At 34.9% G+C, this 24397-nt stretch overlaps 4 protein-coding genes and 1 long non-coding RNA gene across 6 annotated transcripts in view; 4 read left to right on the top strand and 1 right to left on the bottom strand.

Moving 5' to 3' along the window:
• Positions 1-757: 757 nt before the first annotated feature.
• Positions 758-3325, bottom strand: LOC136577501 (uncharacterized). Its single transcript, XR_010786501.1, has 3 exons — positions 3140-3325; positions 2899-3047; positions 758-1408 (listed from the first exon to the last, which is right to left on the bottom strand). It is a non-coding gene; the product is annotated as an uncharacterized lncRNA (long non-coding RNA).
• Positions 3326-5681: 2356 nt separating this feature from the next.
• The window catches only part of HOXD3 (homeobox D3), a 66763-nt gene continuing 48047 nt past the window's right edge, over positions 5682-24397 (top strand). Inside the window, exon 1 of the mRNA XM_066575795.1 lies at positions 5682-6096. The gene's annotated coding sequence lies outside the window, so the exon portion shown is untranslated. The remainder of the gene's footprint in view (positions 6097-24397) is intronic.
• On the top strand, positions 8550-17645 carry HOXD11 (homeobox D11). Of its 2 annotated transcripts, XR_010786379.1 has the most exons (3): positions 8550-9532; positions 10125-10468; positions 17567-17645. XR_010786379.1 is itself a non-coding variant. In XM_066575799.1 (2 exons), exons 1-2 carry the CDS (start codon positions 8923-8925, stop codon positions 10355-10357), a joined length of 843 nt encoding a protein of 280 aa, XP_066431896.1. In that variant the 5' UTR covers positions 8550-8922; the 3' UTR covers positions 10358-10887. The 2 variants fall into 2 exon arrangements, 1 of the variants encoding a protein (XP_066431896.1); XM_066575799.1 differs by lacking the exon at positions 17567-17645 and having other exon boundaries at positions 10125-10887.
• Positions 16344-19724, top strand: HOXD10 (homeobox D10). Its single transcript, XM_066575798.1, has 2 exons — positions 16344-17723; positions 18898-19724. Exons 1-2 carry the CDS (start codon positions 16985-16987, stop codon positions 19173-19175), a joined length of 1017 nt encoding a protein of 338 aa, XP_066431895.1. The 5' UTR covers positions 16344-16984; the 3' UTR covers positions 19176-19724.
• HOXD9 (homeobox D9) lies at positions 22088-24236 on the top strand. The gene is made up of 2 exons (XM_066575792.1): positions 22088-22743; positions 23087-24236. The coding sequence occupies exons 1-2, from the start codon at positions 22140-22142 to the stop codon at positions 23326-23328; spliced, it is 846 nt and encodes a 281-aa protein (XP_066431889.1). The 5' UTR covers positions 22088-22139; the 3' UTR covers positions 23329-24236.

The following is a 24397-nucleotide window of genomic DNA, read 5'->3' as shown; positions in this document are numbered from 1 at the left end:
TAGACACATCTCAATAACTGTTGATTTACAAACAATATTGCAAATCACTAGACAGCTGTAAAGCTAGTGTGGAAATGTACCTGCCTATAGTGTACTCCAAGGGTCCATGTGCAAAGTGCAAACGACAGAACATGCAAGCAATGGCTATATATATATATATATATATATATATATATATATATATATATATATATATATATATATGTTATGAGACAGGTTGCATGACCCCAATATACTACTGGTCAAGAGAATGTACATAGAACAATTAACCTGGCAAATATACAGCGTTTGAGAGTTTGGCAATCTGTACAGATAACACATTGCAGTTTCAAAATCTCTTTAAAGCATTCTGAAGCTTGATGAAAAGCCACGTTGCATGGCAAGGACATTGTGATTCTCCACTGCAAAGATGTTCTTTCAAATACAATGTTAATTAGTTCACTTTATGGAGTATAAAATACTACAAGAAATGCAACTTCCTCTGTTTATAGTATACATGACTGTGGTATATAAAATACATTATTACATTAGCTATTGCCCTGTATTTATTTCCAGATACTTTTAAGTCACTCTGTATCTGGCAAAAATCAACCCTTTTGGGTGAAAAACCTCTTCAGATATTCTGGTGAGATAGATCAGCTGTTTGCCCAGTAATATCTCATATGATGTAAGTGTATGTAATATGCATATATGTTTTTCATCACCATGCAAAAAATAAGCCAAAAAAGCCATAATCAAACAGAGTGATGTCATTTATTTTTAGTGAATAATTTGCTATGCGATGTATTACTACAATCTTTAAGTCTAAATTGATGCCCTTGACCTTGCAGAATGAGATCTGTATTTATTCTTTACATATTGAAGGCTACTTGGCCTTGAAACTGAACCTGGCACTTCTGCAGCAGACAATAAACACTTCATGGCAGTATATATAAAAATCATATTAGTATACATAGATTTCCTAACTAACATCGCTTACTATTATTATTGGTTTTCATACAATTATAATTTTGGGGAAAATGCATCCAGCGGTCTCACCATCTGCAGATACGCCAAAAATGTAAATTGAACTCTGGAATTTGAAGTAGAGCGGTACAGAAACTGCGAACTGTGGAATCATTCCGCCACCTGCTGGATGCACTGTGTAATTACATTTTTTGTTTTACAAAATATGTCCTTGTTCGTGCAATACCTTCCTGTTATAATAATTTCATTACAAGTCTACAAACGTAGCTTCAGTTGCATATCGTGGGCTTTTTTTCCTAAAAACAATCTCTACCAGCTTTATCGTGCATACATGAATAGCAAGTGCAAATATCTTAGAAGCATTGAATCTTATACGCCTTGAATTCTTCAGTTTCCCTTATTGTTGAAATTCTCTTCATCTGTATCATTGTACTTGATTTCTCTGTAAATATACAGAGCTGTGAAAAAATCTAGATACCGCCAAAGTTGTAATCAAGTTTAGTATTCGTGTTTCTGCCATGGAAATGTTTACATATTTAAAATTAGCAGTATGTCTATTAAGGGGGTTATTTAAATATGTATTTTATCATCGAAACTGCCAATCAGTGAACAGTATTAATATGATTCACATGTATAACTAGTAGCGGCTATAAGGAATTCCGATATTTCAAACCGAACAATTGAATTGAAAACACCGAAGCTTTAAAGAAAATAAGACACTTGTACGGTGATAGATAAGTCAATATACACATTAATCTTATCTATTTATCGTCTATCTATATACAGTATGGAGTATCTATTCATTACTGGTCTATCTATTTAATAGCTAATCTATGTATCTATTTTTATATAAATATATTAATTCATCCACCTCTATTTGACTGTCCATCCATCCATTTTCCTCTCCCAATAATAATATCTTTATATAGAGCCATCAGGTTTTTCAGCATTTTACAATTAAGAGGGTATATGTACAGACATCATTAACATTTCTAACAAGAGGCGTCATGGTCCTGTTCACAAAAACTTACTATCTAGAAAAGGCATTATCTAGCTACTTATGCCTGGAATATATCTATCGCATTATGTCATATATATGTTTCTATATATTTAGTATTCATCTATCTTTGTCGTTTACAGTTTCCCACGTTTAATGCTTAAATTAAATAGATAAATACATCATTTTACTATTAATAGCGTTGTTGTTATTATTATCTATTTAAGTTGCTCCATAATTGTTCCAATGGCACTGTGTAATGTGAAATAAAAAGGTGAATAGATACATACCGAAAACAATGTGCATACACAGATGAGCAGACTACACGCCTGTCTGTCTATGTATCTGTCTAACTATTTATCGAACATATACCTTTTATATTAATCTATCCGTCCATCTATCGTAAAATATACATTTCTAATATGTATCTATAATGATATATAACTTTCTAATCTGTCCATCTATTATACAATCATAAAGTATATCTAATCTCTTCTGTCTGTCTATCTATCTATCTATCTATCTATCTATCTATCTATCTATCTATCTATCTGTTTCTATTTATTTGTCCATTGATCTCACGTCTATCAGTCTCGAATGAATACATATATATAAGACTGCTAGACACGAGATCAATGAATAAATAAATAAATACAGATAGATAGATAGATAGTACATTACAGAATCTGGAGGCGGCCAAGTGAAATTGAATCCTTTAGTGGATTCCAGAAGTCATTTTCAGAGGGCGGTCTTTGTTCCATAAACCTTCCTATTAGGTGGTTCATCTTCCTTTATTTCCTGGGTTATTTTAAGGAATTGAGGGCTTAAATATGGAAAGGCTCGTGTGCCATCTTCTGTCGCCCACATGGCTCACACTTTATATGTTGACACGTGCTAAATTCCATACATGTCATTTTCTTAAGTATGTTTCTTACCATTGCTACATTTGCCCAGATAGACGGAGTGTCTATTAGGAAGGCCCATTCGTTCTGCAGAAATTGGATCATAGCTGGAGAGAACATTATTAGGAGCTTCTGGAAGATAATGCAGCTGTCTGGAACTATCATGTGGTCGCTCTTATCAACTATGGGAAAAGAAAACAAATTGATTTTCTTTAAGAAGCGAACTGAATACTGAACTTTGAGTTTTATATATGGAGGGATTAATATAACTGACCATAAACAAAGATATACGATGGAAAAAAATACAGGAAAACGATTTGAATAAGATGTCTGCTTGGGTCTAGTGCTTTGTTTGCGCTGAATGCAGTGAGTCTAAAGGAGAACGCCAGGAATGCAGTCCACTTGAACGTGACTGGACAGCAGCCATCACAGGACCATGCCTTTGGCCTTTATATAAGGACATGCTGTAAAATGGAAAACAAATGTTGTTTCCCCATCATACGAGTGTCATATTCTTAACCATATACATCTGTGGCTAAATGTATCACATATAGCTACACTAACATGTATATAAACATTTTTTCCTGTTATTCTTAATATTTTCAATGTCTAGTCTTTGTCTTGTTTTATGTCCATTCAGTCTGAGAGCTCCCTACCCCCACTACACTCCGAGCCTCCTTAAGGAATATATAGAGACAATAGTAAAAAGAAAGAAAGACAGGAAGAAAAGACAAAAAAGAAGAAATAAGTAAATAAAAATGGGAGTCCAACTAGATTATTGATAGAATTTGATGTACAGATCGAGCACTCATGAATCGTTCATTAATATGTTTAATTTGTGCATATGATAACTTGTAGTAAGATTTACCTTTATAGGACCAAAAATAACACATCACGATTTCTAAATTGTCTGCCAAATGACAAACTCAATTCTGCCCAAAGTGCCAAACTTTGATGAGTGATAACGTGGTTATTTGTCGATCTATCGTCAATTTATGTAGGACGTGTCGTAGATGCAAAACATTTTAAAGATAGTCAAGTTTCCACTTTCTCTATCTCAAAATGTTCACAAACCAACACTTCTAATAAATATTTGATTTAAATATGTCAGTTAGCAAGGTATAGTTGTCTAGATAGATAGATTGATAGACAGATAGATAGATCCCTGTAATGAACACGCACAATAAATAAATAGTAGTATAAAAGTTTAACTTAATTATGTTCTTTATAGTTTCCTTGGAAATCAAGCAGAGCTGTTCGGATAAGGATTGTTTTGATTAATTTGCAAAACGTAAGAAAGAGATTATATGTAAATAAGGACTATTTTAGGAAATATTTTTATATACCATTTTACAAAATGTTTTTATATGCCACACAAACTTAGTCTAATCTCCTGAAGAAGATAAGATTAAGTTTGTGTGGTATATAAAAACAAAAATACAGTTTCATACATAAGATATACTGTATGTGTGTGTCTCTTGGTGAGATCATAGTCATATATAGTCCCTATTACAGCCAGTGTAGTGCTTCCCTAAGCCCTTGTAATTAAAACTGGCAGAGTGCTTGGTCTGTCATTAGTACATACACAGAGGTAGTTGTGTCCCATTGACTTTCCCTTTGCCGTTGCACTTGGTAAACAGTTAAATGGTTTTACCATGTGAAAGTTCAGTGTGGGTGTTGTGTTCAACTTCAGCTACAATAAGCTAAGTGTTGTCTCCGAAAAGCCTGTTGTCTTTGCTGTCTCGAGCGCCTTGTAGTTTCATAAATGGTCTAGTCCCCTTGTGCAAGACTACTAGAGCCCTTAGAAAAAAATAACTGTATATATATATATATATATATATGCATATATATATATATATATATATATAAAAACATGTGTGCATACATATATCTTTTTAGAATAAACTTGAGTGTATGTATATGTATATATATATATATATATATATATATATATATACATGTATACACACACTCAGACTCATGTATGATTTTATGTGTATATGTACATACAATATATATGTGTGCAAATTTAACTATCTGTGTATTTATTTGTGCATATACACATATATGTGCATACACACAAATAAATACATGTTAGACATGCCGACACACACACACACACACACATACATTCACTTATAAATACGCCTATGTATATGATACACAAACATACCAACTGACAAATACGATTGCAAGTGCAATTGGAACTCACATCTATTTAACTACTGTACGTGTGTGTATGTGCATGCAGGTATCACACTACTCCATCAACGTTTTCCATGATTTACATTGTAGAATAGTATGTACTCTTATAATAATTAAATCCTTAGATAATCTTCGTATTTCACATTTTCATGGCGCAACTATAGTCTATATATAGATAGCGCAGATTTTGTGAAGAGTAAATAATAATAATACTATTAATGATATAATAGAGAATAACATTTATCTCCCAGTTAAGTAATTCTGACTGCTTAGTGTGTTCAATATAGCAAAGTACAAACAAATGTACAATTGTATTTACAAATACTGTTTTTATGTCGATCAGTGACTATTATTTCAGAAGACAGATATATGATGGATAGCTAGGTATATAGTGTTTTCTTGCATTTTAGATAATATGTATAAAGTTGTGGGAATAGATGGATAAAATAATATAATGAGAGATTAGTAGACTGTGGCCAATAGTAGAGAAAGTCAGGCAGAACTAGTCTAGACTGTGTACAAGCCTTAGCACTTGGGGGCAGCCTGGCAAATGGTGGAAGTTGCATGTAGTGTACAGCTGCTGGTCTCCACATATGTTTAAGTGGTAGAAGGCATGGTGGCAGTGGCAGCTAAACAAGCAGAAGCCCTAGATTGTGAGCAGGAAGGGGGAAGCTTTTCTTGCAGAACTGTGGTGCAATAAATGAAATGACTCACAATCTCTTCTCCAGTCAGTTTTTACGAGAGCAGCCAGACAGCGTCTGTTCACGTTCTGCAGATACTGGGGGCGCCATAACAAAGTTAAGGTCAAGTTAGTGTCTTATCTTGGGTGGCACAAACTAAAAGCTCCCTATCTCCTTTACCCCTATAATATATATGCTAGTATACACACACTCATACATACTATTGTTGTCTGCCAGCACTTGTAATAATATTGATGCATCACTAGCAGCCAGGAAAATGTCACTGAGACCTATATACCTGCTCAGTGAGAGAATGCTTACAGAAGTTACATCAAGACATCTAAAGGTAACGTGTTTACTCCTGTACTGTTTTTATATCTTGTATGTATGTATGTTCTATGTGTCACACATGGGTTCATAATGGAGAGTTCATATGAAGCTGCGTGCATGTTTGTCTTGTGGCGCTGCTTCCTCTGCAAGTACACAGCCATAATGGAAAATACACATCATGTACACACTGGGGCACCAGGAGAAGCTTTCATTAGATTTGGTCTGAGTTTGATCGTTAGGCACACGATTCACTGGTGTATTAGGGTCATTGTGTAATCATGAGTGTCAATTAACTATAATGTTTGTAATTAAAAATTAAAGCACTCTGTCTACCTAGGCTGTGTACTAGTATATGTAGAATATATGTATTATATGTATGTGTGTATGTATGTGTGTATATCTGTATGTATGTACATATGTGTGTGTGTGTGATTCTACAATACTAGAGCAAGCTTATTTACGTCGAACTGTTTTGAAACAGTTTTTTAAATGTCTTAAGAATATTGATTTGTGGAATCTTAGTACTTTTACATGTGTTTGTGTATGTCTCTGATGTACGTAGCATGTATTGAGTGTATATTTATGTATACATGTATTTATATGGTACATATAGCGCAAATATAAAGCCACAAGTCTCATCAAGGCTGCGTTTGTGTGTAATATAGCGAATATTTTATTCACATTCTAACAATCTAGCTATAATATATATATGGACACAGCAGCTATATATCCATCTAAATATACTGTATCAGTGTATATATCCTTATGCCTATGCAAGATCTATGTACATAATATGCATCTACTCCCCTATTTGATAGATATTTATATACACTATTTATAAATGTGTGTTAGCGGTATATCTATCTATCTATCTATCTATCTCATATCTATCTATCTATCTATCTATCTATCTATCTATCTATCTATCTATCTATCTATCTATCCTTGACTGCCTAAAGCTGGATATCCATTTCAGGTTAACATTGGCCACCATTAAGTTAATCAGTTGTATCTTGAATTGTTGTACGATCAATCTGTCTATGGACATAGCAAATCTCTGTAGTATATCTACACAAAATCGGACTGCATAGATATTTATGTATGCAATGCAATGTTTATCTGATAGAATATATTTTTTTCTATACAAATGTATGTTCTTAATATTATCTATCTATCTATCTATCTATCTATCTATCTATCTATCTATCTATCTATCTATCTATCTATCTATCCATCCATTCATCCATCCTATGTCGAGGTGTCTTTTTGTGTGGCTAAACTTGATAAACATGATTCAAGGACGCATGTAGCATGTTGAAAATTCTCAGTATCTCAAGATATTTGTATACTGATGCATTTAATCATCATTATTGTATGTAGATTTTAGAAGAGTAAGATGTTTAAAAGTGTAGCATGTACAGAATAATGTGTGCTACACATGTAGTCTGCAGAGCTGTTGGTTTCTGTTCTAAAGGCCAAACCTGGCATGTATACATGGAATATTAATTGTGGACGATTCTTCGATTCTTTTTAGACAACATATATAACATTACCTCTCTAAAGTCTGTTTTATATATATATATATATATATATATATATATATATACATATATAATGTGTGTGCATATGTATATATCAGACTACACACACATATATATTTATTTAGTTATTTATTTATTTATATACACACACACACACACGCATACATATTTTGCCACGGATTTTCGAATCTTGATTGTATTTAATATCTATGCCATGTCAAGTAATTTACCCATTTTACCCACTTTTCACAATAATACGTGGATATCCATTGGGTTTTGACTATGAAAGGCTACGTATGAAAAATAATGATTGTATGTATGTGAAAGCATACATACATTGTTGTTAGTGTATCTGATTTTTTATGATCTATCAGATTTGTAGATTATGTGTTTTTGAGTCGCCAAAATCAGGGTTCTGGGTAAACATGTGTCTACATATGCTCTACACTATACTTATGCCATACACTATACACATATCACGAATATATTCTTTGTTTTGCTATAAGATACATGAAGCAAAGTGTATAAAATGTTCTAGATGCTCTGTTGCATAACACTTGTAAACATGTATCCTGACATAAAATCACTACACACACATACATACACACATACATGCATGTATACATACATACATACATACATACATGTGTACATTATACCCAGACGAGGTGCCATGGTGTTCCATGCTAGAGGGGCTTGAGCTTATATCTTTACTTTTTTGCATCTATTTGGCTTAAAGCATTTGCTAATATAAGAACATGTATCTGGTTCTTTAACGTTGTCATACAACAATACTTGTTTTTCGTAAATATATAAAATTATAATACTGTGTATAAAATACTATATAATATAGTGTATGAATATATGAAGTGTGATGTTTCTAGCCTTATATAGCTATGATACATATTTAGCTAAACAGCACTAACTTTACCACGCTATATCCTTTTAAATGATCTTTGGACACAATGAGCTCTCTATCTAAGGCTGTGTAAAGACTGGAGTAGAAATAAATGTATATTTGTGTGGCAGAGCACACACAGTGTAAGATCAGAGTGTTGCACCTTTGTGTAGTGTGGAGGGATGTTGCATTCTGCAGGCTTCTTATAGATATCAGGACATTGTACATGGGGATCACGTGACGCAATTACCACTAGAATCAATCAAGATGAATTGCACGTCAGCAGCACGTTCAGGCTTTTTTCTTTAGTTGATGCTGTCCAAGCCCCTCTTGAGCAATACATGGATCTTGTTCAATGCAGTGAAATCTCCTTGTTGCTTTCAATCGCAAAAGGGGAGAAGAGATGACTGAGTTTGAGAATTGCAACAACAGTGCAACACCCAACATGTATCTGCCTGGCTGTGCTGCTGCTGCTTACTATGTCTCTCCATCGGATTTCTCCAGCAAGTCTTCGTTCCTATCCCAGTCCTCCTCCTGTCCTATGACTTTCTCCTATTCCTCCAATTTAACTCATCATGTGCAACCTGTAAGAGAAGTGGCATTCAGGGAGTATGGCAGCAAGTGGCAATACAGGGGCAGCTACCCTTCTTATTACCCCAGTGAGGATGTCATGCACAGGGACCTCATCCAGCCTTCGAACAGGAGATCGGATATGTTATTCAAATCGGACTCGGTGTGCAACCACCATGGACCCTCCAGTGCCACATCCAACTTCTACGGCACAGTAGGGAGGAATGGCATCCTACCTCAGGGTTTTGACCAGTTCTATGATGCCAACCAAAGCTCTTCCTACCAAGTGGATATGGAGGAGCAGCCTGCAAAGTCGGAGCTCAAAACCTCCAACCCAAATAGCAAAGTGACCTCTGCACAGGACAAGAAAGTGACAAGCCAAAATAGCCCCGATTCCCCTTCTCCAGGGGGGGAGGCTGCAACAGACAAGAGCAACACTTCAGGTAGGCATCAACTGGGGGCAAGAGTACAAGGCCAGCACTTTGTCAGCCTCCTTTTTTATGTGCTATTTTATAAGCATTCAAGGGTTTTATATATCCTATAAGGTTCCCTTTACCGCTGTAAAGAGTGTGTTTACGACAGGGAACTAATTTAAGATGAGGATGGTCTATTGTTGAGCATTTTCTATTATGTTATCATGTTTTGTTGATCACCCTCCCACCACCATTACTAGTCAAGTGACATAAAATACATTAGTATGGATTGTAGTGTTCAATAGCTCTCATATTTGCAATACCTATATTCCTATTTATCAATGTCCATGGTCGTGTGAGTACATGTACAATATATATATATATATATATATATATATATATATATATATTTATATATATACACTGTATTTTGATACAATGTATCTTTAATCATATGCATAATATATATATATGTGTGTATATATAGGTATATATCATGCATATGATTAAAGATAGCGTGATATATATATATATATATATATATATATATATATATACATATAGTTAGTTAGTGTTCCTGTATCATTGTTATGTCCTTCAATTATATAATTATATTCGGCAGCTTCCCAGCGACTTAGGAAAAAGAGATGCCCCTATAGCAAGTACCAGATTCGGGAGCTGGAGCGGGAATTTTTCTTCAATGTCTACATCAACAAGGAGAAGAGGTTACAACTGTCCAGGATGCTCAACCTTACTGATCGCCAAGTCAAGATCTGGTTCCAGAACCGAAGGATGAAAGAAAAAAAACTCAATAGGGATCGACTGCAATATTTCACTGGGAACCCCCTTTTTTAAGAGGAGACTGCACAATTTATACTGAACCAAGATACTTGTGGATCCTTATTAACATTGTACTTGGACCATGATATCTTGAGGATTTCCAAACCTCTGGAGGATGCCTTCGTGGTAAGGAAAGGGTCTACAAAAACGTCACTTACACAATGCAGCCAATGGTGTGTTTTTTTTTTCTTTTCTCCCCTTCCCTGAATCTATAACACTGTTTATACAGTATTTTAGACTGACTGCAAACAACTAGGGTGGCTCTCAGCTCCAGTGACTACAATGACTACAATACACATTTACTTTTAAACGAATGCAGCTTTATCACACATACATATATGTACTTACATATATATGTATGTCTACATGTGCACGACAATGATGTTCTATTGTGAAAATTGTTTTATGGTAAATCGGTGTTACCTTGGACACATTGCATGAGTTCCAATGTCTCAGAGGTCTTTAAATATATATGTCAGTCATTTATTACATTATATATAACCCCATCTGTACATATTTATTAAATTTTCAATGTTATTTTTTAACCAACCTGAATACGTTTTCTATGACTATAGCCTCATTTTTTCCATAGCAAGTTAACACGGAATACATGCACGTTATGAGGCACAACTCTAGCAATTTATCTCAGTTTCTACAACGATTCTGCCCATTTTTATGTCGAGTTGAGTTAGGATTGTGACATTTGGTGTATTTTAGGATCAAAAGTCAGGGATCTGGGCAATTTCTTTATCTGAAGAATTTGGTAGGGGCTTATTCCATTCCAGTTTATATAGCGTGACCTACTGGGCTGTTTACAAAACCTTGAACTGTCTAGACAACACAATAAAAGTAGGGGATCCAAGCACTATAATTGGTTTATATTAGACACCTTCTGGTGGGCTAAAAGCGATTTCCGCAAAGTGCAATAAAGGAAGAAGTGAGAAAGGAGGCTGTTTTCTTCAATGGCACTCAGTGGGCGTTATTATCCTGGCACAGAACTCAGGCAGACAAGGACTGAGGAACAGACCCACAAAAAAGGAACTGAGAACAAAGACACAGAGAAAAATATATTGTTAAAAGAAAAAATTCCTTCAATTTGGGGGGAAAAAACCTAAGCAGTTGCCTTTGAACTTCCAAAATGTCAAGGTCATCACCTTTCACCTTACCAAATAATTAAATACCCTAAAGCTCTCTTATTATTTTTCCTAGCTGCCACCCAGTAGTGTGCATTGAAATATCTAGATATTTTATTATAGGAGAAGTAAATTACGTAAACAACATTATCCCTTCCTTCCACTTCTCCTTCCTTCCCCTCCATACCATTATTTTCTCTTTTCTTCTTTTTTCTTTCTTTCTTTCTTTCTTTCTTTCTTTCTTTCTTTTTTCTTTCTTTCTTTCTTTTCTCTCACATGTTTCTTAATTGAAATGAGGTTAATTGTGAACTATTTGCCCATGTCATAAAATCTGAGTGATATTCCTCTACATTGTTCCAGATCCCCCATAACACCGTTTTAGCTGTTCGTAGTATAGTAAGATTTTTTTTTACATTAAAACAACAAAATGTTTATTTTCGTTAACTGAAATTACATACAGCTAGTAATGTTATTACTATATGTCAATAGCAATACAAGACTAAATCATTATAATTAATGACAGGCTTATGAATTAAACGTGTTTATTGCAGGGATAAATGTAGACTATGGAAAAACAATGCCATTTCTTGGTATATTTCTTTAGTTACCTTTTTTAAAAACACAATTCTTACACCTTGCGCTTCACTGCAGTCACAGAAATATAAATGCCGCATTGTGTGCTATATCTCAAATGTCCACAAGAGGGCGACTGTTGCACTGCAAATAGCTAAATTGTTGCAGCTGAAAGCGCAGCATTGTCTATAAATTAGAACCCAAGTCACATAAGGATTCTAGATTCTTCTTCATAGCAACAGTTCTGTTGAAATATAGGTTTAAGTAATAAGTATATCGATACCTGTGCTACGACCACATGGTGAACTTTGAAATAATACCCAATAGAAGAGACAAGAAAATATTATATTACAAATATACCTAGTCATAGAAAAACTGCTGCGATCATTCATCCTATGAAAAGAATATGCTCATAGAACAAATATTTCCATAGGTTGTGTGTACATTTATATAGGGAGCTGTCAATATGTCTGCTATTTAAGAAGAATAAAAAAACTTACTAAGGACTGCAGGGAGTTTATAGTATATAATCTCCTAGAAGCAGTGCTAGAGGATAAGACTTTTGTACTAAGGTATTTATGACTAGATATATACCGCAGGCTGAAAGAAACAATGTTTAGTATTTTCCTCTGAAGTAATACCAACAGAATTCCAAAGTCACCAATACTTAAGTATAATTATAATGGTTCTGTTAGCTCTGTTACGAATATTTTGCGTAAAGAAAAATAATAGTGGATACAGAAACAGTTTTACTCACATTTTACTGTAGATATTGCTGTGTGAGCATAGATTTATAAAATAGCTTAAGTTGGGCTTCACTTAACAAACAAGGTATGCACACAAATATATATCCATGTGTGTGTGTGTGTATATAACAAATCCCCCCCTTTGCTATAATATATTTGACTAAATACTCATTACTAAACACTTACCATATATTTATCTTTACTGTCATATACCATATATACTATATGTCTCTGCTACCATAATCCTGTCTAAATAGATGTGTGTGCATGAATATATATATATATATATATATATATATATATATATATATATATATATATATATATATATACACACAATGCGTGTGTGTGTGTATGTGTGTATATATATATATATATATATATATATGTGTGTGTGTGTGTACGCATGCAGATACATACACATATATAGTCACACATCTATTTATATAGAACTAGTAGACAAATATAGTAAACCACTGGCAGGGAGGAATTTGTTAGTCCCTGCACTTCATGCCAAAAAAAGGGTATACTTAAAATAAAAGGTAACAAAAAAGATATATTATCAATCTTTGTCTCCTATATTTATCCATCGGTTTTTTTATTCACCTAATGTTTATCGTATGTATCTATGTGTGTGTGCTTCTCTGCTTAACACACATATTTTCTATCTATCTATCTATCTATCTATCTATCTATCTATCTCTTTCTACCTATCTGTGTTTCTCTACCTAACACACACAGTTTATCTTTCTAATCTTCTAATATTTTAATTTGACAACCTGTAAAACATATACATGTATATGCATGCCAATGTGATCGCTTTATATCTCTGTGTATATCTATTTTCTGTCTCTCGTTCCGTCTTCTATTTATTACCTACCTGTACAGTAATACAACAAGTCTCCGAAACATGAATATTTTCTTATTTCCTTATGAGAAATAAGTTGACCCTTAGAAAGACATCTGTCCCTGGTAGGAATATTTGGTGCTATTTGGGAACTTATTCCGTTCATTTGCACCCCATGCTACATCAACCATTTGCTTATGAATGGAGTGTAAAATATTCTAATATATTCTATTCCTGGTACAATATCTTGAAATTGCAGTCTTATATATATTAACAATTATAAAGTTAATTGAATTATAAGGTATGTAGGCAATCTGTTTAAGGCTTATTAAGCTCTATTGTTTTGATCACTGAGAATTGCCAATATCTCATCTAAGCTAACTAACTAACTCTGTCTAGGAATAATAATATACAGTTAGGTAGCTTTGAAGATAAGGATACCGCGAATTTTATAATGTCACAGCTATTTGTGCCATAACCACTTTCACAGGCTGATTACAGCATTGACTGTATCACGCATATGTAATATATTACATAAATATTTGTACAGGTGTATGAGGTATACATCTATTTTATATATATATATATATATATATATATATATATATATATATATATATATATATATACTTATCTCACACAGACCTATGCAGGTAGACGCTCCATATGCACACGATCGCTAGATAGATAGATGGATAGATAGATAGATAGATAGATAGATAGATAGATAGATAGATAGATAGATAGATAGATAGATAGATAGATAGATAGATAGATAGATAAAATATATTCAGGATGTTAATTAGCTTTGCATTGCTATATTCAGAAATGTATACACCACGGCAACAGTTTATTGCAAACATATATATTTAATAATGAAGCAATCAATACACTGACATGTGAACACCGTTGAGATAACTGTTCTTAAGTTTAGCATTTTTTTCTATGACTTTAATAGGATTGAAATGTAATACTTGATGTGTTAAGGAAGGAGCCAGGACACTGTTTTAGTTATAAACAAACTTTTCGTTTTTAGTTTATTGTACAAAAATGTTCCTTCTTAAACATGACAGACAAACTTTGTGCCCTGTGTACTGTAGATAGCTTAGGGTAGAACAGTAATAGGTCTAATAATTAGGTGATTGGTAGCTGCATAACATGTCCCAATGCTCTCTGTAAATCATTAAGTTATTCTGCGATATATAACAATATACAATCGTCTCATATTGGGAGATATGACATCAAGGTTCATGATCTAAAAAAGATTAAGGAATAGTTAGTCTTTTCTATACAGCAGAAAGAAAATGTAACCTTGTAGGGAAATATGTATTTTTACCCCACTATACAATGAGCAAAACAAGTCCCAGCTCTTTATTTTCCATATTGCAGTTGATATCCCGCGTGAGCATGTATGAATGTGTAAATATATATATACAACTTATGTACAACTGCAGTTGCTAAAGCCTGTGTGCTGTTTCATGGCTAGTATGCAGACATTTCTACACAAACAGACACATATATATTCAAACATGCATATATATATATATATATATATATATATATATATATATATATATATATGATGTATATGCTCAGACACACAGACAGGCAAAGACACTACACACACAAACACTCACACATACACACACACACACACACACATATATATATATACATATATATATATACACACACATATGTAATATAAATGTGTGAGTGTTTGTGTGTGTAGTGTCTTTGCCTCTCTGTGTGTCTGAGCATATACATCATATATATATATGTGTGTGTTTGTGTAGAAATGTCTGCATACAAGCCATAACACAGCACACAGGCTTTAGCAATTGCAGTTGTAAAAGGCAGTGGCTCTTAACCTGACAATGATGTTGTATTTGAACAGCTGCGAGAGGCTTCCATTTTATCAAAGGTCTGTCTCATTGCCACAAACCCAGACATTTTATTGTTTTAACTGCATAGGAAATAAAATGCCTGCGAAAAAGGGGGTCTTAAAAGAGCAATGGCTCCTGGAATTCCCTTATTCTAAACAACTTCTAATAACACTCTTAATTTGAACTAACTTTTTTGTTCACCATTGAATATGTGTATGTGTGCATGTGTATGTGTTGTAAATACCCTATATATAGCATGTACTGACTATGGATAGTAATCTGGTAACTTGTTATAGTATACTCTGGTAGAAATTTTAAAGACAAACTTCTAAATGAAAAAAAGTAATGCTGGGTTTCTTCCACTTGACAATTTATATTAAAATAAGACAAATAATCCCCTTTTTCTTGCAGTCAAATAATGAAAATCAATTAGATCATTTTCAATAATTCATATGACGAATTCCATTATGCTAAATTTTACCTATTAATCTTCCCCTTTACTAAGTTTCGATTGATTTGTTAATAAAATATATGCTCTTGTATGGTACCAATGGGTATAACTCTTTAAAAAACAGTAACACAGGCAAAAAAAAGAGAAGAAGCAACTATCCAAGGAATGCAGATGAGATCAGTATTGATCGTCCTGATTCTTTTTAATATGAATTAATAAATTGCACAACCTTTTACACCTTCCAAGTTGTCAAAAATGAAGGCTTTTACCTAATCCATAAATAATAAGGAAAACAACAACGTATTTCTCTGCATCATGATGATAATTCTACTACTATTGCTGCTAACAATAATTAATATCATTGCATAAAATCATGGAAATATTGTTACTTGGAGCATTGTGCCAACTTTAAGGGGCATCACAGGACATTGTGTGTGAACTCTGTGTTCTGGCTTTGCCTCCCCATAGTGACTGTCTTTAATTCTCTTTGCCTTGAAGTAATGGGAGTTCTTTAGGTCAGCTGCACACTCTTTGATTTGAATATAAAGCATTAAAGAAAGGGACTGGTGATTTCAATTGCATTACTGTATGTTTCTACTGGGTGACGATGATATCAAAGCTGTGAATGAGATCTGCTGTATGTTACCATTACATTTAAAGCGCAGAACTGTCAGTGTTTCAGTGTAAAAAGGATCATCTTGTAGGTATATAAAAAATAACCTTAAATCAGCGCAGTGCACCAGGGCTGCTGCCATAGGAGAGCTGCTGGGCAGCACTTTCACTATGGCTTTGTAGATGTCGCTGTTGACCACAGTTGAACAGCAGCCCAGGCTGCCCAAGCACCATGTGACCTGCAGGGAGGTAGCAGCTCAAGGCCATTTTCAATTCTCATTGGCTTACTTGTCATGTGGTTGTGCAGAGGCATCCACAATTACACAGGGAATGTTTTCCTAGAGATGTCAGCCTACAAAGGACACAATCTCTCTTCTTCAAATTCCTCCCCAAAATGTCCTTTCCAAACAGCTCTCCTGCTGCAAATACTTTTTTAGTAGATTCTTTGATCAGTGCCTGTAGAAGTGACAGTTTCTATTCTAACAACGCCAGCATGTACATGCCACCTAACTCAGACATTGGGACTTATGGGATGCAAACCTGTGGACTGCTACCATCTCTGGCAAAAAGAGAAGTCAATCACCAAAACATGGGTATGAATGTACATCCCTATATACCTCAAGTAGACAGTTGGACAGATCCGAACAGGTCTTGCAGAATAGAGCAACCTGTTACACAACAGATCCCCACTTGTTCCTTTCCTACAAATATTAAGGAAGAGACCAATTGCTGCATGTATTCTGATAAGCGATCAAAAGTCATTTCTTCAGAGGTGCCACCATACCAGAGGCTGGTCTCTGAGAACTGTTCTGTTGACAACTCTGAGGTTCCTGTCCCAGGATATTTTAGGCTGAGCCAGACTTACGCCGGTGGGAAACCCCAAGAGTACAATAATAACCAAGAAACCAGTTCATCCTTAATGTTACAGCTAAACCCCCGCGGCAGCTCCAAACCTCAGCTATCTTCTCCTCATCAGATGGATAAGAAAATGAATGAAAACCCGGGCAGCCAAGAGTCTTCCAAAGTCCCCTCAGTGGAAAGTCCAGAGTCCAAGGCTGCCCTGCAGGAGGACAGGAGCTGCCTGGCTGAGGTGTCTGTGTCCAGCCCTGAAGTCCAAGACAAGGAAAGTAAAGGTCGGTATCATTACAAAGAAGTTTTATAAAGCATTGATTGCATGCTGTAGTAGTAACTAGTACACGCCAGCACCATAAAACACTGTGTAAAATACTAGCATTGCCTCCCATAACATTTAATGGTAACTACATGTCAAGAAGGAACTGCCCTGTTTTTTTACTCAGGTATTTAAAAATAACATATCCCCAGCATACATCATCATGTATGAACATCAACCCAACACATCTCATGCACGTCCAGTATTAAGTGTCCATTATCAATGTCTATTACTACAGACGCTAAAGTTGTGCGGAATTTAATCTCCCTCCATTATTTTTAAAGGGTTAATTCTAAGGATAGTAGCAGGAACATATCACTTTATTCCATTTTAGGGTGAGGACAATATTATTCAGATTGTATCTATTATAAAACAGATACATTCTATAAAGTTATTATAATAGAAAAGACTGCTAATAATAATAGGTTATTACATTTAATAAACCCATTTTCAAGCTAATAGACAATCAGCAATTCTAGTGACACTTCCAATGGACACTGAATATATGCTTTTTGATTATTTGTCTGATAAATCTGACATCTAAGCTTTGGTATAATACATACATTTTAGCATTTCAGTTATTATATATTCTATATTAGATATCAGTATGGGCACTGAATACGATGAAGCTTGGAATTAAAGAGGGAGTCTTTTGTATTACTGTTTTTCTGTCCTTTGTGCGCTTAAATATGTGTACACCTTGATTGCTTTTACATTTTTTTTGTTGTGTGTCTGTGTATATTTTTTCTGTTCTATATAGTTTTATTTTATATAGATATGTGCTTATATAGACATATTCATGCATGTATTACTTTTCACATCTATCTATGCACACATATGTACGTATATATGAATGTGCACATATAACAAAACTTTCTATCTACCCTCTCTCTTTCTTTCTGTCTACCTATCTGAACATGCAAAAATAGCTTGAAGAGATATAATATATTGCTCTCTCTCTCTCTATATATATATATATGTATATATATATATATATATATCTTGATGTAAGAAGATCATGACAGACATTTTTAGAAGGGTCATTGTCAAGTCTGTTCATTGTAGAGACAGGGCATTCTGGGGGTGTTTTTTCTAATTTATTTATTTATTTGTTTTGTTTTGTTTCATCACAATAGAGGAAATCAAGTCTGATACTCCAACCAGCAATTGGTTAACTGCAAAGAGTGGCAGGAAGAAGAGGTGCCCGTACACAAAACACCAGACACTGGAGTTAGAGAAAGAATTCTTGTTTAATATGTATCTGACTCGAGAGCGCCGCCTAGAGATCAGTAAGAGCGTCAACCTCACTGACAGGCAGGTCAAAATCTGGTTTCAAAATCGCAGAATGAAGCTTAAGAAGATGAGTAGAGAGAACCGAATTCGTGAACTGACCGCCAATCTGACTTTTTCTTAAAAGCAACCATTGCTCCCCAGTAGGAGAGACTGTGAACACCCCACATCCCATCCATTTCCTGTGATCTAGAATGTGATTCCTCATTTTATAGTGCTGCAAGTGTCTCTATGTATTTTCATGGATATATAAACAATAATAAAGTTCTAGCACATGTAATTTATTATTATTATTTTCACCGTATGGCAGGGTAAAAAAATGAAGAAAGTTTATTATTTGGTCTTAAATTATTGGGACTGGTCAAACACATCCAAACAATGTGAGTTTTTCATGTTTTTTCTAAGGAATAGTCTTTTTGCGTGTTACTTTATGGACCTCAGCATTTTAATCTTCATGTTTATTCTTATTGACTTTTTGGGACAAAAAAGCACATTTTCTGTAAATGTCTCTGCTCCAAATAACCGAGAATCTGTTCGTCAATGTGTAGTTTATTTGAGTCGTATTCCTAGTAGAACTTTTCTTGTGATATGTGGCAATATCATTGAGACAGCTCTGTGTCCATATTGTGCATGTTCTTTGCATGTCTTATGCAATAAACTGTCTGAACGCTCAGTGTTCTCGGTTTCTTTATATTTGATAGCTGTCTATAGCTACTTTATTGAATATGGTGAAGGCATTCAGTGTTGGTATTGTCCAGCGTGCTGAGGGTTGTAACCATAATGGTTATTTCTGTAGATAAACGTATTCATGTGTTTCCTCTCACACATTACACTCAAAAGATTGTACTAATATAAAGTAGTATAAGGCTGCTATAAAAGTACTTCCAGGTAAGTAACTTGAAAATAATTAAATAAAACACTTTCTGTAAGGCTGCTTTCACACAACAGTATTTTGGTCATTGTTTTGCTTCAGTATTTGTACGTCCAAACCAGGATGGGTCCAAAATACACATTAGATGCAAATCTTTCAAATATTTTTTTTTCTCTGTAGGCTCCACTCCTGGTTTTTGCTTCTAAATACTGACGCAAAATACTGACCAGAATACCGTGGTGTGAAAGCACCCTAATAAGCCAAGTTAGCTTTCATGGGGAGGAAATAATACAACAAGAGATATAGATAGATAGATAGATAGATAGATAGATAGATAGATAGATAGATAGATAGATAGATAGATAGATAGATAGGATTAAAGTGAGTGGCAAAACAGCATAAATAACAATCATAAAAATTAACTCAAAACCTAGAATGGATTATCATACTTAATAGTACAATATCTTTCTTGATAATGCTCCTAAAATACTAAAATATCTGTAGGAATTTTAAGTCTGGCGAGTGGCGACACTTCAATTACTGGGCAATATTATGTGTGCGTTTGTGTATATGTTGTAATTGTGCTATTATGCCGAAAACCTTGTGAACAGAGACTTAAATGAATGGATAAACAGTACAGGAATAATTATGCATCTTTTTGCTGCTCCTGCAGCAGCTCTTCTTTAAATTCTAAATATGTGCATGTATATGTATGTGTGTGCATTAATTTCTACAAACGAGCTGTAAAAATGTGCATTGCTGAAATGCCCATTGTGCGTTACAATTCCATTCTATACCAAACACAGCAAATTAGAAACCTCTATGTATCTCTGTATTGATCTCATCTCCCTGGCTAATATGATATATACATGGGAGGAGACAGGAATTTTTCATCCTACTGCATTCTCCTCATATCCGAGAACCACAATAGCTTAGGAGAAGGACTTTATAACAGGACTTTACAGCATGCATCTCCTTTCGTGTAAATTGTGGACACTGCCCGGAGTGTTGTTTTTTTTTTACATTTGTTGTTTCCAAACATGGCTGTTTATGACAGAACTGCATAGACCCTCTGTAGCTTCAGATAAACTCCCTTTTATTTCAGGAAACAGCCCCAATAAAGTGCCCAAAAGAACATCACAGCCCCACTTAACGCTGAGTTTAAAAATTCTTTATAGCTGAGATCCTCAGTGACTGCGATTAAATCCTAGTTACTCCTCCAGTGTTTCATGTAACAGTAAAACTAGTTCAATAAAAAGGGAATCTCAGATTTCCCTTCCCTGTCTAACTATCTTGATTCTGTTTCATAAGAAGCAAATATTGTATGCGTGTGTTGTATATGTGTATTTAATGTGGGTGTTTGTGTATACTAAATAAAAAGAAAAACGATTAATGGCATATTATTGAGCAAAACAATAGCAGAGTCCAGTAGCAGATGATTTCAACAGAGGTTTTAATGTTCTTCTTTAGACCATTTGATTACAGGGCACATTAATGTATAATCAAATGCACCTCATAAAATTTTTATTGAATCCCATAAAAATCATGATAGTTCTCTTCCACCTGTTTTTAAAAACACTATGAAGGTTTTATGCATTTCACACATTACAGCCTGAAATGGTCTCTTCTATGTAAATATGAACTGTTGCAGAAGGAGAGGGCAACAACATTGTGCTGCTGCTTCCTCCTCTCTCTCTTTCTCTCTCGTTCTCTATAATTTCATGATAGCTTCTTGTTTGTGGCTAGTAAAACAAGTTTTATACCCATAGGTCAATAATCAGAACATGCTTCCCCTAGTTCTCCTGTGAGGGTCCCCACAGTTTAAAGGGTAATTAAACAAATTCAGCAAAGTGATTAAAAATGAATGGCAGGGAGAGCAGAGCTGAGGAAGAAATAGTCCCTGGTAACCCTGCTCTACTGGTTAACCAGAAGCTGCGCTTTTACGCACAAAGGTGGCATCAGCCCATACCCCTCCCCTGTGCGTTTCCTTCCATATATCTCCGCATAGTTACACTTTTATTTTTAATTGTATGTGTTTTTAATCACATCAGTCCCGTTAAGCGGATTGATTTACTCTGTATTGGTAAATATGATCACGTGGAGCCCACAACCAATGGAAGGAGGATGCAGCCTGCAAAATACTATGATTGTTCTCAGGGAGGGTATTACATACAGTTAAGAGTGTAACCTTTTATATGACTGAGAGGGGAGCCTAAAATGTCCTCCAGTGGTACCATAAGTAACTACTATGTGGATTCTCTCATAGGACATGAGAATGAAGAGGTATATGGTGCTAGATTCTCCCAAGGAGGTCTCACGACGACCTCTAGGCCACCGCCAGGTGTTGGGGATACTTCAGACTTCTCTTCTTGCAGCTTTGCGTCAAAATCCAGCGTGTTCCCTGCGTCTTGGTCTACGGTGCACCCTCAACCCTCTCCAGGAATGACTGGGATCTATCACCCTTACATGGGCCAGTCCCACCTAGGCTCAGAAAGCAGCAGATATACTGTGCGCTCCTGGCTGGAGCCCATCACCAGCACTGCATCCTCCTTCTCTGGATTTCACCCCAACGGGCGCAGCTATGGAATCAAACCTGAAAGCGCACCTAAAAGGACCGAGTGCTCCTCATTTGACTCCCAGGGAATCAGTCTGCCAGAATACCCATGTAATTCCTTTACAGAGAGCCCAGAGAAGCCTCCACCTAAAGACAATACCGATACTGCTACTGCTGCCGCTCCCAGCGAGGAACCAGAAAACACTGAGCTTAAAGAAGAGAAGCAGCAGCCACAACAGCAACAACAGAATCAACAAATTGACCCAAGTAAGTACTAAAAAACAGTTAGGGAAAGAAATTGCTGTTTGATTTATAGCCCAAACCTGCAAGGCTCTAAATGTGCAAAACTGATAGTTTTACTAACCTATAAAACCGTCTAGACGGCCAGCATATAGCCCAAGCTGCAACAAGAGGCTATAAAATGATTCTATTACTCACATAACCACCTAAGATCAAGACATCATTGCTACTGTAAACACTCCGGTTGCATTAAGACTATTTTTATGATAATTCTTTGTAAAAGTGCACTGACAAACTAGGTCATCCCAATGCAAACCCATTCTCATCTAATTCCAACCTCAGCCTGTTACTTTCTATTCCTCACTTTCAGATAATCCTGCTGCCAACTGGATCCACGCTCGATCTACTAGGAAGAAGAGATGTCCCTACACCAAATACCAGACTCTGGAGCTAGAAAAGGAATTCCTCTTCAATATGTACCTGACAAGGGATCGTCGCTATGAAGTAGCTAGAATATTAAACCTCACAGAGAGACAGGTCAAAATCTGGTTTCAGAACAGAAGGATGAAGATGAAGAAAATGAACAAGGAAAAAGGCAACAAGGACCAATAACAACCTCATGGGATACGCACTGAATCATCTCTGTATTATCTGGAACACTGAAATATATATATTTAGGTCTTTTTCTTGGAGATAGATGTAAATGTGTTGTGTATTTTGCAAACTTGGTTGTCAGTGCGCATCTGAAGATGCAACATTTTTTGGGACTCTTTCTGATTGAATAATATTGTGATTGCACGCTAGACATTACAGGTAGGTATTGCGAACATTTCTGAAGCATCTTATGGATCTGTAGGAAGTAGTGTAGTTCCTTAATATTAGCAGTAAAAGAAATGTAGGCTTCCATTGGTTGAAGTCGGTAATAATACAGTGTCTATAGCCTACACAGCAGATCTATTAGAGACAGAATTCTTGTCACTGAAAGAATATTCAGTCTGCATGTGATGTGACACTAATATACATTTTATTAGTGTAAACAAATAAGGCGCATGCATAACTAGATTGTTTTAGCAAAGGCCTAGGATTCAGTTTACAAAACGGTTATTTTATGCTAGGATTTTATTTCTGTATTCATATTATTATTATTTTTAACTTGCATTTTTAATTGATAACGAAAAAACTGAATATTGATAATTTAAGGAATTTTCTAAATTAAATTAAATACAACAGATACCATGGAGACAACATGATTAGTTTACTGTATGTGGGAATCATGTGTATTCGCATTTGTGTTTAGAGCTAGAGGTTTTATACTTGTGTTTAGATTACGAAACCGACTTAAAAATAATTTAATTGCAGCAGAGAATTCAGGGATACTACACACAGCAAGTGGATGCTGTCACCCGACGAATGTACCCACTTCTTTGTCACAGGGCGGCATTTTTTCAGCTAGTTTCCTATAGTCACAATAGGCTAATAGACCTTTCAACAAATATATATATATATATATTTGTGTGTGTGTGTGTATATATATATATACATATATATATATATATATATACATATATATATATATATATATGTATATAGATATATATACTTTGTGGGTCTTTTTGACTATTGCACATCCAAATATGTTGTTTTGCCTGAGAAACGAACATTAAGCACTAAAATAAAAGCT

Source organism: Eleutherodactylus coqui, chromosome 8, assembly GCF_035609145.1.
Source record: "Eleutherodactylus coqui strain aEleCoq1 chromosome 8, aEleCoq1.hap1, whole genome shotgun sequence".
NCBI lineage: Eukaryota > Metazoa > Chordata > Amphibia > Anura > Eleutherodactylidae > Eleutherodactylus > Eleutherodactylus coqui.
This window is presented reverse-complemented; position numbering and strand designations above follow the sequence as displayed.

Bases quoted from the DNA above. Each gene is read 5' to 3' on its own strand.
- HOXD11 (XM_066575799.1), top strand. From the start codon at position 8,923: ATGACTGAGTTTGAGAATTGCAACAACAGTGCAACACCCAACATGTAT. The intron at 9,533-10,124 runs GTAGGCATCAAC...TATATTCGGCAG, and splicing joins AGACAAGAGCAACACTTCAG to CTTCCCAGCGACTTAGGAAA.
- HOXD10 (XM_066575798.1), top strand. From the start codon at position 16,985: ATGTCCTTTCCAAACAGCTCTCCTGCTGCAAATACTTTTTTAGTAGAT. The intron at 17,724-18,897 runs GTCGGTATCATT...TCATCACAATAG, and splicing joins CCAAGACAAGGAAAGTAAAG to AGGAAATCAAGTCTGATACT.
- HOXD9 (XM_066575792.1), top strand. From the start codon at position 22,140: ATGTCCTCCAGTGGTACCATAAGTAACTACTATGTGGATTCTCTCATA. The intron at 22,744-23,086 runs GTAAGTACTAAA...CCTCACTTTCAG, and splicing joins GAATCAACAAATTGACCCAA to ATAATCCTGCTGCCAACTGG.